This window comes from Ananas comosus, linkage group 11, assembly GCF_001540865.1.
Source record: "Ananas comosus cultivar F153 linkage group 11, ASM154086v1, whole genome shotgun sequence".
Classification (NCBI taxonomy): Eukaryota; Viridiplantae; Streptophyta; class Magnoliopsida; order Poales; family Bromeliaceae; genus Ananas; species Ananas comosus.
The window spans coordinates 4,221,832-4,234,798 of record NC_033631.1 but is presented as its reverse complement, the minus strand read 5'-3'; the positions used below and the strand labels follow the sequence as shown (position 1 = coordinate 4,234,798).

General features: G+C 34.3%; 2 protein-coding genes across 5 annotated transcripts in view; one reads left to right on the top strand and one right to left on the bottom strand.

Annotated features, from left to right (window-relative positions):
• Positions 1-12,967, top strand: part of LOC109717836 (tetratricopeptide repeat protein 5-like) — a 119,979-nt gene that overhangs the window by 77,041 nt on the left and 29,971 nt on the right. The window lies entirely within an intron of this gene.
• On the bottom strand, positions 3,912-7,500 carry LOC109717837 (SNF1-related protein kinase regulatory subunit beta-1-like). The gene is made up of 4 exons (XM_020243778.1): positions 7,193-7,500; positions 5,395-5,576; positions 5,098-5,260; positions 3,912-4,587 (listed from the first exon to the last, which is right to left on the bottom strand). Exons 1-4 carry the CDS (start codon positions 7,382-7,384, stop codon positions 4,273-4,275), a joined length of 852 nt encoding a protein of 283 aa, XP_020099367.1. The 5' UTR covers positions 7,385-7,500; the 3' UTR covers positions 3,912-4,272.

Here is a 12,967-nt window from a genome sequence, read left to right as displayed (position 1 = left end):
TAAATAACGTTTAACGGTGTGGATCGTCGATTCGGAAGCTCTATCATCAAAAACAACTTATGAGTACGAGGGCGATCGTACTCATAATAGTATAGTAGCCTCTATATATATACATATGTACATATATGTACATATATATATATGCACATATGTACATATATATATATATATATATATATATTATGAGTACGTCTCCTATACTTTTGAAACTACGGAGACCTCCGTGCTTGTAAGTTGTTTTCAATGATAGGACAACCGATTCGATGATCGGCTCCGTTAAGTATAATCTACCCTATTAGAACTATCTAGAAACCAAATTTTATAATTTTTTGACATCACTTACCAAGCGATCAAAAGATCTAAAAAATGACTAATTTAATGGCCGATGTGACACGTTTTTAAATTCAACGGTGTAGAAGTATTCAAATAACATAAATATTTAATAGAAAATTCTTCTTAACATCAATAGCTAGATCAATACTTCACATTTGAAATTTGAGTCCTTTATCACTGTTTTTAATGAGATTTTTATTTTTAGCCGTTCATTTTGAGACTACTCGTTTACTAGACAAACGAAGTCAAAAAATTATGAAATTTGGTTTCTAGATAGTTCCAATAGAGTAGATCATGTTTAACGGAACTGATCGCCGAATCGGATGTTCTATCATAAAAAACAACAAGTACGGAGGCCTTCGTACTTTCGAAAGCATTGGAGCCTAGCTCTATATATATATGTATATGTATATACATATATACATATATATACATATGTATATGTATATATGTATATACATATACAGAGCTAGGCTACTATACTATCGGTAGCATGGAGCGCTCCGTGCTACCAAGTTGTTTTCGATGATGTGGCTTCCAAATCGACGATCGGCTCCGTTAGAGTTGATCTACATTAGTGAAAGTATTTATTTATTGGAAGTATTTAGAAACTAAATTTCATAATTTTTTGATTTCGTTTGTCTATTAAACGAGTAGTCTCAAATTGAACGGCTGAAAATAAAAATCTCATTAAAAATGGTGATAAAGGATTTAAATTTCAAGATGTGATGTATTGATCTAGCTATTGTAAATAGTTAAGAAGAATTTTCTATTAAATTTTTATGTTATTTGGATTGTTTTACACCGTTGAATTTACAAACGTGTCACATCGGCCATTAAATTTGTCATTTTTTAGATCTTTTGATCGCTTGTTAAGTGATGTCGAAAAAATTATGAAATTTGGTTTCTAGATAGTTTTAATAGTGTAGATTATAGTCTAACGGAGCCGATCGTCGATTTGGTTGTCGTATCATTGAAAACAACTTGGTAGCACGGAGGTCTCCGTGGTTTCGATAGTATAGTAGCCGTACTCTACATATACATATATATATATATATATATATATATTTTAATGGCAACAATATACAACTTTTTATTTTACATAAAATTCCGACGTTCCAGTTAAAAATTTAAAAAATATGAAGAGCAAATAACACCTTAGGGATGCAGCAAATGGAGACATTAAATTCTCCTAAGAAACTAAGGGCGCTAGGAAAATACTTAGCACATCCTAAAATACAACACATATCCTTAAAATTATGGCCATAAATGAGTGGAGCTCGACCTGGTCACCGCGCAAGATCGTCTCAAAATTAATTTCAAAGTAAAATTTATGATGAAACTAGGCATGCAAAGGACATAATTATGATCTTTTATCGTCCACCACATAGCTGATTCGGGTACGTTATCCACCGATCACGTCCTAGCAATAAGATCTTGTGATCACTTGCGCCAATTTGGTTCGGAAACTTTTCAATGTGGACCAAGCTCAGCGTAACCAAATCTATGTAACTTTGGTTCGATTTAGTGCATGTTGGTTTCACCGACGCTGGACTTTAGGTTAAAGTAAAGTTAGGTGAAAATTACTACTTTCGTACTGTTTGTTTCGTAGTTGTGAAAGTGAAGTTTTATTAATTCTGTTGTTTGTTTGGTACGAAATGTATGATATAAAACTATAATTTATAATTTATGTATAAATAATAAATAATTTAATAAATAAAAACAATATAATTATATTTTTATATAATTATAATTTAATTTAAAATAATTAAATTATTTTTTATACATAAATTATAGTAATGCAACAATAAAATTATAAAGTAAAAAAAATATAAATACTTAATTAATCAATTTCTATCATATTTTAATTGTACAAACTAAATAAAAAAATATTAAAACTTAATTTATCAATTTGTATCATATTTTAAATATGCCAACTGAATAAAAAAAATAATTAGTACCATAATTAAATATATTTAAATATAACTATTTTTATCCAGTATATTATTCTATTATTTTTTTTCTTCACCTCCATTCCTCGTACTTGACTTTGGCTCACGACGTAGTTTCATGTTAACTCTAGTTTCTACTATAACTTTTTTACGGCGAATCAAAAACAACAGAAGTGATCGTTTATAACGAAAACAACTTCCCCCTCTCCATTTTCACCACACTTCCATTCAAACAAACATGCCCTTAATCACTGGATTGGAGTCTAACTTCTGTCTTCTTCTTTTTCCTTTTCTTTTTTTATTTCTTATCGACTGCATGTCTCTTTGCTAACACGAAAAGAAAAAATTGGCTCACGGAAATGCAGATATGACCACGCCTCTACTCTGGTTTGATTGATCGAAGTGAATTGAACCCCAAAATATAAACTGAAATTTAGTGCTAGGGAGTTAGACATCGGTTATGGCTTTAGAGGTTCCAAAACCGAAATTTGAAAACCTTCTCGTCTTAAAATACATTACCAAGTTCATATCAAATTTTAATTAGGATCCAAATTGTTGAGAAACTTTTTTGATAGCAGTTTCTGTGCACTTTCTTATAGCATCGGAGAGAAAAATATGCTTGGGCCCTTGGCACAATCAAAGTAAAATATGTTTGGCTAACGCAGCTTCTAACTAAGCATAGTCACGTAGTTAATATGCAATTGGCAGTGACAAGTTACAACACGCAAGTAGTTCTCGAGCAGGAATATGTTGGCAGTGACGAGTTAGTAACAGAAAGCGCAATTAGAAATGCATGCAGTTGAAAATACATCCGTTATAACTATATGAATCCTATTTGGTTGGATGTAGTAGAAAGCGCTGTAAGTATAAATAATTTGTTTAGTTGCATGTAGTTGAGAAATAATTTTTAAATTTTATCATTTTATATACATGATGGTAAAATTACCTTCAAAGTTAAAAAAAGTAATAATAATTTTTGTTTAAAAAAAATTGAGGAGATAAGCATATCTTTTATTTAAAGTTACTCTTTCCAACTGCTGCAGTTGGAACTACGACCAATTTCGGCGTAGTTCGAACTGCTGTAATTGGGCCTCCTTTTGCAGTTCCTATTGCAGCAATTGGAGTTAAATACATCAAACCAAACACCGAATTTGTATTTACATGCAGTTACAACTACAGTACAATTGCAACTATATGCAACTAAACGGCTCCTTAGATGCAATTGTAATGTTCTGTTGAAAGGAACCGCACAGAGAATTCCCTTTCTCCTAATTGATTCCTGATCTCCGGTCCTTTTCTCTTGTTCCTTCTTCTTCTTCTTCTTCTTCTTCTTTTTTTGGAGGGAGCATTCTATTCTTCAGTATTTAATAAGCAAAGTATAGCATTTTCCTGGGGCACACATTCATTCCTAACTAGTTCCTAAAAAATCTGAGAATATAACCCCACAAACGGATAAACTCCACGTCGCAAGAACAGTTAGGCTTTTTCCTCTCAAATACAATACAATTTTGATCGCATAAATATTGCACACTTACCGTACCTGAAACCTTATGCACAAATCAAGTAGAAAGTAACATGACAAATACACACCAACTAAAACTTTTGAATGATATTAATGCTACCTCATTAAACAGTAATCAACAGAAACCAAATGTATTAAATCTAAATTGCAACGTCTACAGGTTTCTCAGAGAGAGAGAGAGAGAGAGAGAGAGAGAGAGAGAGAGAAGGAAGCGAACTAATTTCTGATAGTTTTGGCATCCCTTCACTGTTTTGGCAATTTTTTACATTTTGCTCCTAAGAAAGAATGGCAGATACAACCAATGTGACGGGCAGCTCGTAAAACATTACCCAGAAGTTCTCACATCCATGTACAAAGCAAAAAGAATTTGAATTGATGTGTTTCCTAGAAATTCGTAAAACTAAGAGAAGCCGCTGTTTTGAACATATCTATATATGCGAAATTGAATGAGGACGGGCGATGTTATCATTCCATGGGCTTGTACAAGACGACTGTGACGTATTTGGATTGAAACCTGTGAGTGAAGCCGAGACCGACGAGTGGCTGGGGACCCCCTGGCTTCTCTATGAAGAGGTGGTTCAGGAGAACGTGGTGGGGCTTCACGGTGGCTGCTGCCTCGGAGTTTTCCAGGTCAAGAACAGTGAAGTGTAGCTGCGGTGGGAGAGCGGGCGGCTCCTTCGCAAAGTCCTGATCGGAGGGCTCCTGCCAACTGTAGCTGGAATCAGGAGAAGGTGGGTGGTCGAATTCGGAGACGCCTGCTACATTATCCGGAACATAATCCTAGATCGAACAATGTGGAAAAACAAAAAAGGAAAAAAGAGAAAAAGAGTGTGCATCTCTTAGTTTTCATTGCCTTCAAGAAATTTGTAGGGGACTAACTAAGCTGGTTGGCAAATTTCGGGACAAACATCTACAACTTTGAAAGCCAAAAAATGCTAGCAAAATGGTATTACTTTATCAGGTTAAGTACAAATTTAGTTATTGAAGTTTGACACTAATCTTAATTATGTCATCAGAGTTTCAATTTTAATAATATACTCTAAAGTTTGTCATGCATAACAGTTAGGTCCTTACGTTTTGTCTACATTTTAAAAGATTCCACGCCTTTTAGGTTCAGTTTTACCCAATGATGCTACGTTTTGGCATTTCCAATAGACTATTACGTGGAACAAACTTCAAGGACTAAAATGTCGGAATCAAAATCCTGAGAACATAGATGAAATCAGGATCAAAAAGACTGAATTGGTAACTAGCCCCACGATATTAGATTTTAAGAGAGTAAGCACTCACATCGACGTCAAGAAAATTAACAGTATTCCCCGTCTCATCCGTTATGCAAGGAAAATCAGGAATGAATCTCCGTTCACCATCAACAATGAATCTGTAACGGTAGATTCCAGATGGTAGAGACATTAAAATGGAATGATCCTTGCCCGATCTCTGTAGGGATAACCTGGAAAAGATGCGGCACTCACAAATTATCATCATTCATAGTTTGCATAATTTTAAAGTCTCAGATCTATAAAAGAAGTGAAGAAATAATGCACGAGCAAACAGAGCCCCTAAAATGCTTTTCAGTTAGCATACTTTTCTGTCCAGTTGTCCCATGATCCTTCTACATGAACTTTCTTTCCTCCTAGGGTCCATACTAGCAAGACTGGGATTTTCCTCTCAGGAGGATCTTTGGAACTTCCATGTTGTTCGTTCGTCGACACTTGATTGGAAAGTTGAGGTGAATCACTGTGTCTTTGCAAAGGAGGTACAGGGACCTGAAGAATCAAATTACATGTCAAATTCAGTTGAAGCATCAAATTACATTACTGCACATATCAAAGGGCAATTAATATGGACTTCGTTTACGAGATGACAATTTGGCCCAGAATCAATGATTGATGTCTTATTTCACCACAGTAATCACTTTCCACAGTGATTCTATAAAGATCCAGGGGGTTCCATGTTACTTATCTAAGAGGCACTCTTAAGTCATCACATATCAAAACTAATTTTCCACATGCAGTACTTCGTCAAGTATTACTTAGAAGAGAATGATTCGATCACCACTAACCACTGCTGTTAGGCGTTAATTTAACTTCGCTGAGAAACACCCGATCACAATTCTGCCCTCATAAATGCCTAGCAAATATCATTACCAAAAAAAGGTACTGAAACATAAGAACGAATAATTTGAGAAAATAGTGAATCTTCGCTTACTGTCCGAGGCAGCAGCCCAATGAAAATTTCAACATGCAGATTCGCATGAGTATAAACATTTTAGAAACTAAAGGATGACATGTTTGAAAACCACATGCATTCAAAATTTCCTAGGTACAACTTACAAGCAAAATTTATGAAGTTGCGAAATGTTTTCAGAGAATGCAGAAGCAAGAGTCCAGTTACAAGCAAAGTCATGCACTAATAGCTTGGGCGTTTGCTGGTGCGGATGAAGATGTATAGGTTGGATTAGCTTGACGCAGTGGTTGGTATACGAATTAATGTACTAACTAATAATAGCAAGGATTTGACTTTTGGGTAAGACCAAATTGAAACCCTTCTAATTTGGGCTCATTACTATGTTTTGGACTGATCTCAGTAAATTGGCTAATGATACTTTTATTCATTTTGCTGTCAAAATTATTGTTTTTTGGCAATTTTATCTTGGTGAGTTGTCGGTGTTTAGCTCAAAGAGTTTGTTCTCAATTCAAACTTCATGAATAAACCGATGCGGCCAAGTAATGTAGTGTTCCTCCAGAAGCCAATCAGTAGGTAATATTTACAATTAATAGGGCCTAGGGCATTTAATTTCTCGGAGGAAACATCTTAAAAATGAATACCAGAAATCACCAAAGGTTGCAAAATTTTCTCATCAACTTCAGAATCTTCACAGCCTAAAAAGTCTCTGTAAATTCTAAACTTCTACAGGACTAATATTTTAATATTTAGTTAGTTTCTCACAAGTGCATCCTATGATTTTTTCACATTGTTGTAATATTTTGAAGCTACTCGTTTATAAGAACATTTTTGAGACCCTTTTTAACCAAAACCTTGAATTACGGAACAAATAACAATCCCCCGCTACCCTGTTTTCGCATCTCTCCTTTCACCTTTTCCTCACATAATCCATAAATCCAATTGCAAAAGCACGACTAAAATAAGGCGTCAAAACTCATATCCATATACCAATAAAATTGAAACCTCTTATTTCTCTCCACCGTACCAAATCCACGTAGAAGTTTTAGCCCCATACTCAACCACTAAATTCCAAAATCAATAGTACTAAACAACGAGAGATAAACTCCAATGTAACAATCAAACTTAAACAAATTCGAAAATAAATCAACAATTAAAGCATCATCATAATCATCATCATCATCATTATCAAAATCACCTGGGGAGCGAACATGAAGGGGGATGGGGATCGCCGGGGACTCTGCGGCGGCGACTCTCCGCCGCCTCCGCCGCCGATGGAATCCGCCGAGCCCGCGTGGTAGGGCGCGAATCCCCCCTCCGACGATCTCGCCGAGGGGTCCTCGTCATCGCCTCCACCGTTCTCCTCCTCCCTCCCGGTCACGTTTCCCATGTCGCCTCAACCCCCCCCCCTCGGTCCCCTCCCCGTGGGGTAGATCCCTCGAAGAAGAAGAAGAAGAGGGGAAAACGAGGACGACGATGACTACTACGTGGAGATGTGTAGTAGAGAGGTAGGAGACGAAGAAGAAGAAGGAGAAGAATAGGAGGAGGGGGGAGGAGGTTGAAGGGAGTTGGTAAATAGGGGCCGTGGTTGGTGTTATTTACGGCCAGTGCCACTGGTGGTAATAACAAAAAATAGTTGCGTATATCACTGACTTGTGGGGCCCGCATAGGTGGGGGAGGGGTCCCACTCTACGCCACGTCGGCTTGGATATTTTCGGCGTTACGCATTCAACGCTGGAGAATCTTCGTGATGACGTGGCGTCGACGGTGATGGGTTTGGCGTTGGGGACCCGGTCACGATTTAAAGCGAATCGGGTTCGGATCCAATGTGGTTCCAACCCGAATTAAAGCTGGGTTTTTCAAAAGACTAACACTGATATATATATTTTTTTTTATTAAATTGATCTTTTCAATAATATGGTATCAAAGTTATTCATAAATCGACGTCTACTACTAACGCACGAAATTGAAGGTTCGAATATTGATGAGATCAGAACCTGATACAAATTTTAACTATCGAATGAATTTACAAACACAAAAATTAGGACCCAATATAACACATTAGTTTTAATCGGGTTGTTGGGTTATTGGTTCCGCTGTTAAATGTAACCCACATTGCCATTTTTGTCAGTAAAAAATAATATAAACATTGCTAATTATTAAGTAATTAGTAATTACACTACAACATAATTAGGTTATAGGGACACATGTTTGGGACACTTTTGAGTAAGTGTCCCATTTATGCTAAAACTTAAAAAAACATCTACTTATGCCTAAATATAAAGCCCAATCCAACCAAAAATAAAAATTACTCTACTCAACCCACCACACCCAGTCCATTTAACCCGATTACAAATAGAAAAAAAAAAAAAATCAGTTACCATCTTTTCTTCTCTCTTCACTCAATCCACTGAAATTCTAGACGAAGAGCCTTTCCTGTCGTCCTCCTCCGCCACCGCAGCCACGAGATAGAGTTTCGGCGGTTGCTAAATGCTTAAATAAGTGTTGGTAAATTAGCAACACTCTTTTAGGTTATAGCGACACTCTTTAACTGTCACTATATACCTAGCGACCCCACATATAGCAACACTTTTTAAAAGTGTCGGTAATTTTAGCTAGCAGCACTTTTTTGACATGTACCTACATTTAAAAGTGTCGCTATAGACCGCTTTTGTTGTAGTGTTACTTCCAACCTCTTCTCACCTTATCAATATTATTATTATCATATTGATTTATTTATATGTATGTAGTAATGGAAGCCAATAAATGCTGCAATTAATAACGATGTTACCAACCATTAAAAATTCCTAATGGGCCATAACAAAATTGGAGTTTGAAATTAGGGATTTTTTTATTTTATTATTTTTAATGAGGATGTCCGAGTAACAACATGTTGTTCTAAATTATCTGAGGCTCTATTGTCAATTAATTTGTATTATTTGATTATCTGATTGTAATTAAGGTGCTATTTTGTAAGCAGTTTACGTGTATAATAACAAATTAAAATTCGAACTGATCGAATCATGCATATCACGTAAAACAATACTATGAAATATAACTTTTATTATGGTGCAAAGCATTCAGATTCTGAGAATAAATAGCATATAATGAATTAGAAGTTGCTTTCACATCTCCATTCTCTCTATCTCTCTCTCTCTCTCTCTCTATATATATATATATAAATATACCTATTTTTTTGTCCTTTTTTAGGCCTCATACTGTAATATAATTAACAATTGTCTCTTTATTCTTTAGCAGCACAAATCATATATTTTTTTTGTAAATGTTATATAAATAGAGTGGGTAAGCAAATCATTCCATAATGGATAGTTACGTGTGAACTTCTTCATTACCAATGGGCCATAATTTACTGATAATTATGTGATTAAACACACATAGCTTATGTGGGCCTTTATTGTGGTGAGCCTAAGGATAAATGGATAGTTTGAGCTCAAATACGTAGTCTTAGATCACAGCCTTCATGAAATTATTATATATTAAGTAATTAATGTTACATCCACTTTATGCACAGAATATTTAATATTTTACTAAAATATATATGCTGATCTATAGGGTTTCAATTGGATAGTTAATACAATTCACGAAAAAAAATGGTTTGATTGTGGGTATAATAATAATAATAACTGTAATGTCCTAAAAACTGAAAAAAAAAAAAATATCTACTCATCACTAAAAGTAAAAATTAAGTAGCAGTTTTCTTTCATTTTGCACTAATTATAAAGTTAATATGATCAAATATTGATTAAACTTGTTGGCTTAAGAGAGACAGTATTCTATCTTGTAGTGGGAGGCTACGTTGGATTGAATTGCGTTTGAAATGACATGAGATCAAATTTGATCGAATCATATTCAAAGTAATGGGAGGCTGGATTGGATAAAGTCACAATCGAGATCCATATACGCCATATCTATACATTTTAAATAAATTAGTTAAATGTTTTTAATAACTTAAAATTTTTAAATTAATAGTTAACGCCACTGATCTGATAATAAACATTACAGTTTAACGTTCTTCGTTCTCCTCTTTGCAAGTGCGTGTACACAGTTCGACAAGTTGAAGCTTTATTTGAATAATTAGTAACAAGTCCAAACAATCAAAAGCACCAAATTTAGAATTTACTCTGCAGCAATATCACTGCTTTAAAGTTTCTCTTTTTGAGATGCAAAATTTTATTCCTATCTACTTCTACGGTCGAAGCTACGACGAAATAAAAAGCTTGCTGCTGCAGCAACCAAAACTTAAGATCTCACAAACCCTAACCGTCGCAGGTTGCAAAAGATCTGATGGCTGGTATCCGAGATTTCAAATTCGAAACCTAATAGCTTCATGTATATTGTCGCATATATTTATAGTCGGCACTAACTATTATTTCCAAAAGCTCAAGCTGTTAGAAATATATAACTAATTCACTTAGCATGGAAACATAACGCCTACGGAATTCGATTGCGACTCGGTCCAATCAATCTTTCACCACTTTGAATATGCATGACTTAATCCAATCCGACCTTCCGTCATTTCAAACATGAAATCTCCTGCCACGGGGCAAAATACTGGTTTTTTTTAAACCAACACATATTTCTAACTAAATTTTTTTTCTGAAGTAATAAACAAAACAAGTCATACATATGTATACATGCTACCTTTTCAGTTTAGAAAAATATGAACAATATTAGGCAACAATACTTACAAACTATGAGGAGCACAACCCCAGAAGCCTACTATTCATTCACTAACGTAATTTACCTATGCTGCATGGGAGAATCCACCCTCGGTACGCGGCTCATAAAAGAGTCCCGGAAAGTTACCGGGCGCTTGGGGCGCGGAGAACGCTTCACCAAACATCTGATCATACAGCGGCGCCACGGCGCCGAAAGAGTACTCATCCCCTAGCCTATTTGAATCGGGCCTCGGCCCGACCACCGCCGCCGCCGCCGCCGACACCGGGGAAGTAGTATCGTAGCTCGTGTCGCTGAATCCTGCGACGCCCTCGTCGGCGACGTTGGACTCTCGGCCCGTGAGCTCCTGCACGCGGGCGCGGAAGTTGTCGGCGGTCAGGGTAACCTTCAGCGGATTAGATATGTACACAACCTTGAAGGGCTGCTTCTTTTTCTTGCTCTTCTTGTTCGCCTTATTGGCATGGTTGCTGGGGTGCTTTTGGTGTACGCTTAGGTGGTTTTCCATTCCCCCTGTTGTGTTGAGTTGAGGAGAAACAGTAGTGGTGGGAGAGACAAATTGTGGACAGGTTTAATTAGTTGTTGTGGAATGGAGTGGGTTTATATACACATGTGTGTGGGGTGTGTGGGGATTCAATTATTTGTGTGGCGCAAATGCGGCCGCGCCTTTTTTGGGTGCAGTTTCGTGGAAGCAAAAGGAGGTGGAAATATGAGACCACGTGATCTCGGAGGAAGGGTGAAAGAAGCAACGGATATTAATTTGTCACCATTTTTAATCTTCTATTAGATTGCTTTGGTTGGGGGTTAAAGGAGGATAAGGGGGTTATCCCCCCATTAACCCGGGTTAACACCCACACAGGAATAACTTAATCCCACCCAAGGAATAAGGATGGGATTAAGTTAATCTCACACCAATTTAATTTTTAAATATAAATTTAAAATTTTAATTTTAATTTATAAATTTTAAAAATTTATGATTTGTAATCTTAAAATTAATATTAATATTTTCAATTTTCAATTTTATGTTTAATTGTTTAAATTTTAAATTTGAAATTTTTAAAAATATTTAATTTGTAATATTAAATTAATATTTATATTTTTAAATTTTAAATTTTAATTTTAATTTTAAAAATTTTAAATTTTAAATTATCCAATTTTAAATTTTAAATTATTATTTTTAATTTTTTAAATTTTATATTTGAAATTTTAAAATTTTATGATTTATAATCTTAAAATATATATTTATATTTTTAAATTTTCAATTTTCAATTTTTAATTTTCAATTTTTAATTTTAAATTGTTATTTTTAATTATTTAAATTTTATATTTGTTAGATTTGATTTAAAAGTTATAACTTTAATTTTTTAAATTTGAGATTTAAAAATATAGATTTTAATTTTGAATTTTTTAATTTTAAAGGTTATCTATTTAAATTTAAAATTTTAAAAATAAAATAAAAAATTTAAATTCAAATATAAAAATTGGGGAAAAATCATTAATTTTCATTTATAACTATCCACTATTCTTTTTATTACATATTATCTATCCAAACGTTATTGTTCTTATTCCCAAAAACAACTAAATTTTTATCCAAACGCAAAATTAATCTATTTCAGGCTTAACTCTGAACTTAACCATATTCCTAAAATAACTAGTTCTTACTTAACCCCGAACGAAACGAAGCCTAATTAAAAATTTATTCTAAGTCATACTATCAATAGTATCAAACTTTTGGTACTATCGAATTTTCTGTCATTAGATCTACCTTTTAATCATTTTCATCTGTTAGAGTATCCTATTCAACCAACCAACCACTCAATCTTAGAGGACCACTATCATCCTAACCGTATATCCATTTATCCAACGGTCGAAAACTCAATAGTACTAAATGCTTGATATTATAGATAGTATGGTAGCAGAATTCCTAATATATATATATATATATATATATATATATATATATATATATATATAAAAGCGTATAGAAATTCCGACAATGACAAACGGAATCCAAAAAGGAATAAAAAAATATTCCCTATGAATGATTATGATTTTTTTGTTAAAAATATCTCAAATAAGAACGAACGGTTATGATCAATCTATTAAATCTCTACTAAATATTGAAATCTATTCCATATAAATGGTTATGATTAATTTGTTAACAAAATATTTCAAAAAAGAACAGCTATGATCAATTTATTTAAAAATAGCATTCCTATCCATCTATAAATTCAATCCTACGTTTATAATCAATTTGGTAAAAAATTTCTCAATAAAA

Bases quoted from the DNA above. Each gene is read 5' to 3' on its own strand.
- LOC109717837 (XM_020243778.1), bottom strand. From the start codon at position 7,384: ATGGGAAACGTGACCGGGAGGGAGGAGGAGAACGGTGGAGGCGATGAC. The intron at 5,577-7,192 runs GTGATTTTGATA...TTGATTCTTCAG, and splicing joins CCTTCATGTTCGCTCCCCAG to GTCCCTGTACCTCCTTTGCA. The intron at 4,588-5,097 runs GTGAGTGCTTAC...TGTTCGATCTAG, and splicing joins TTAATTTTCTTGACGTCGAT to GATTATGTTCCGGATAATGT.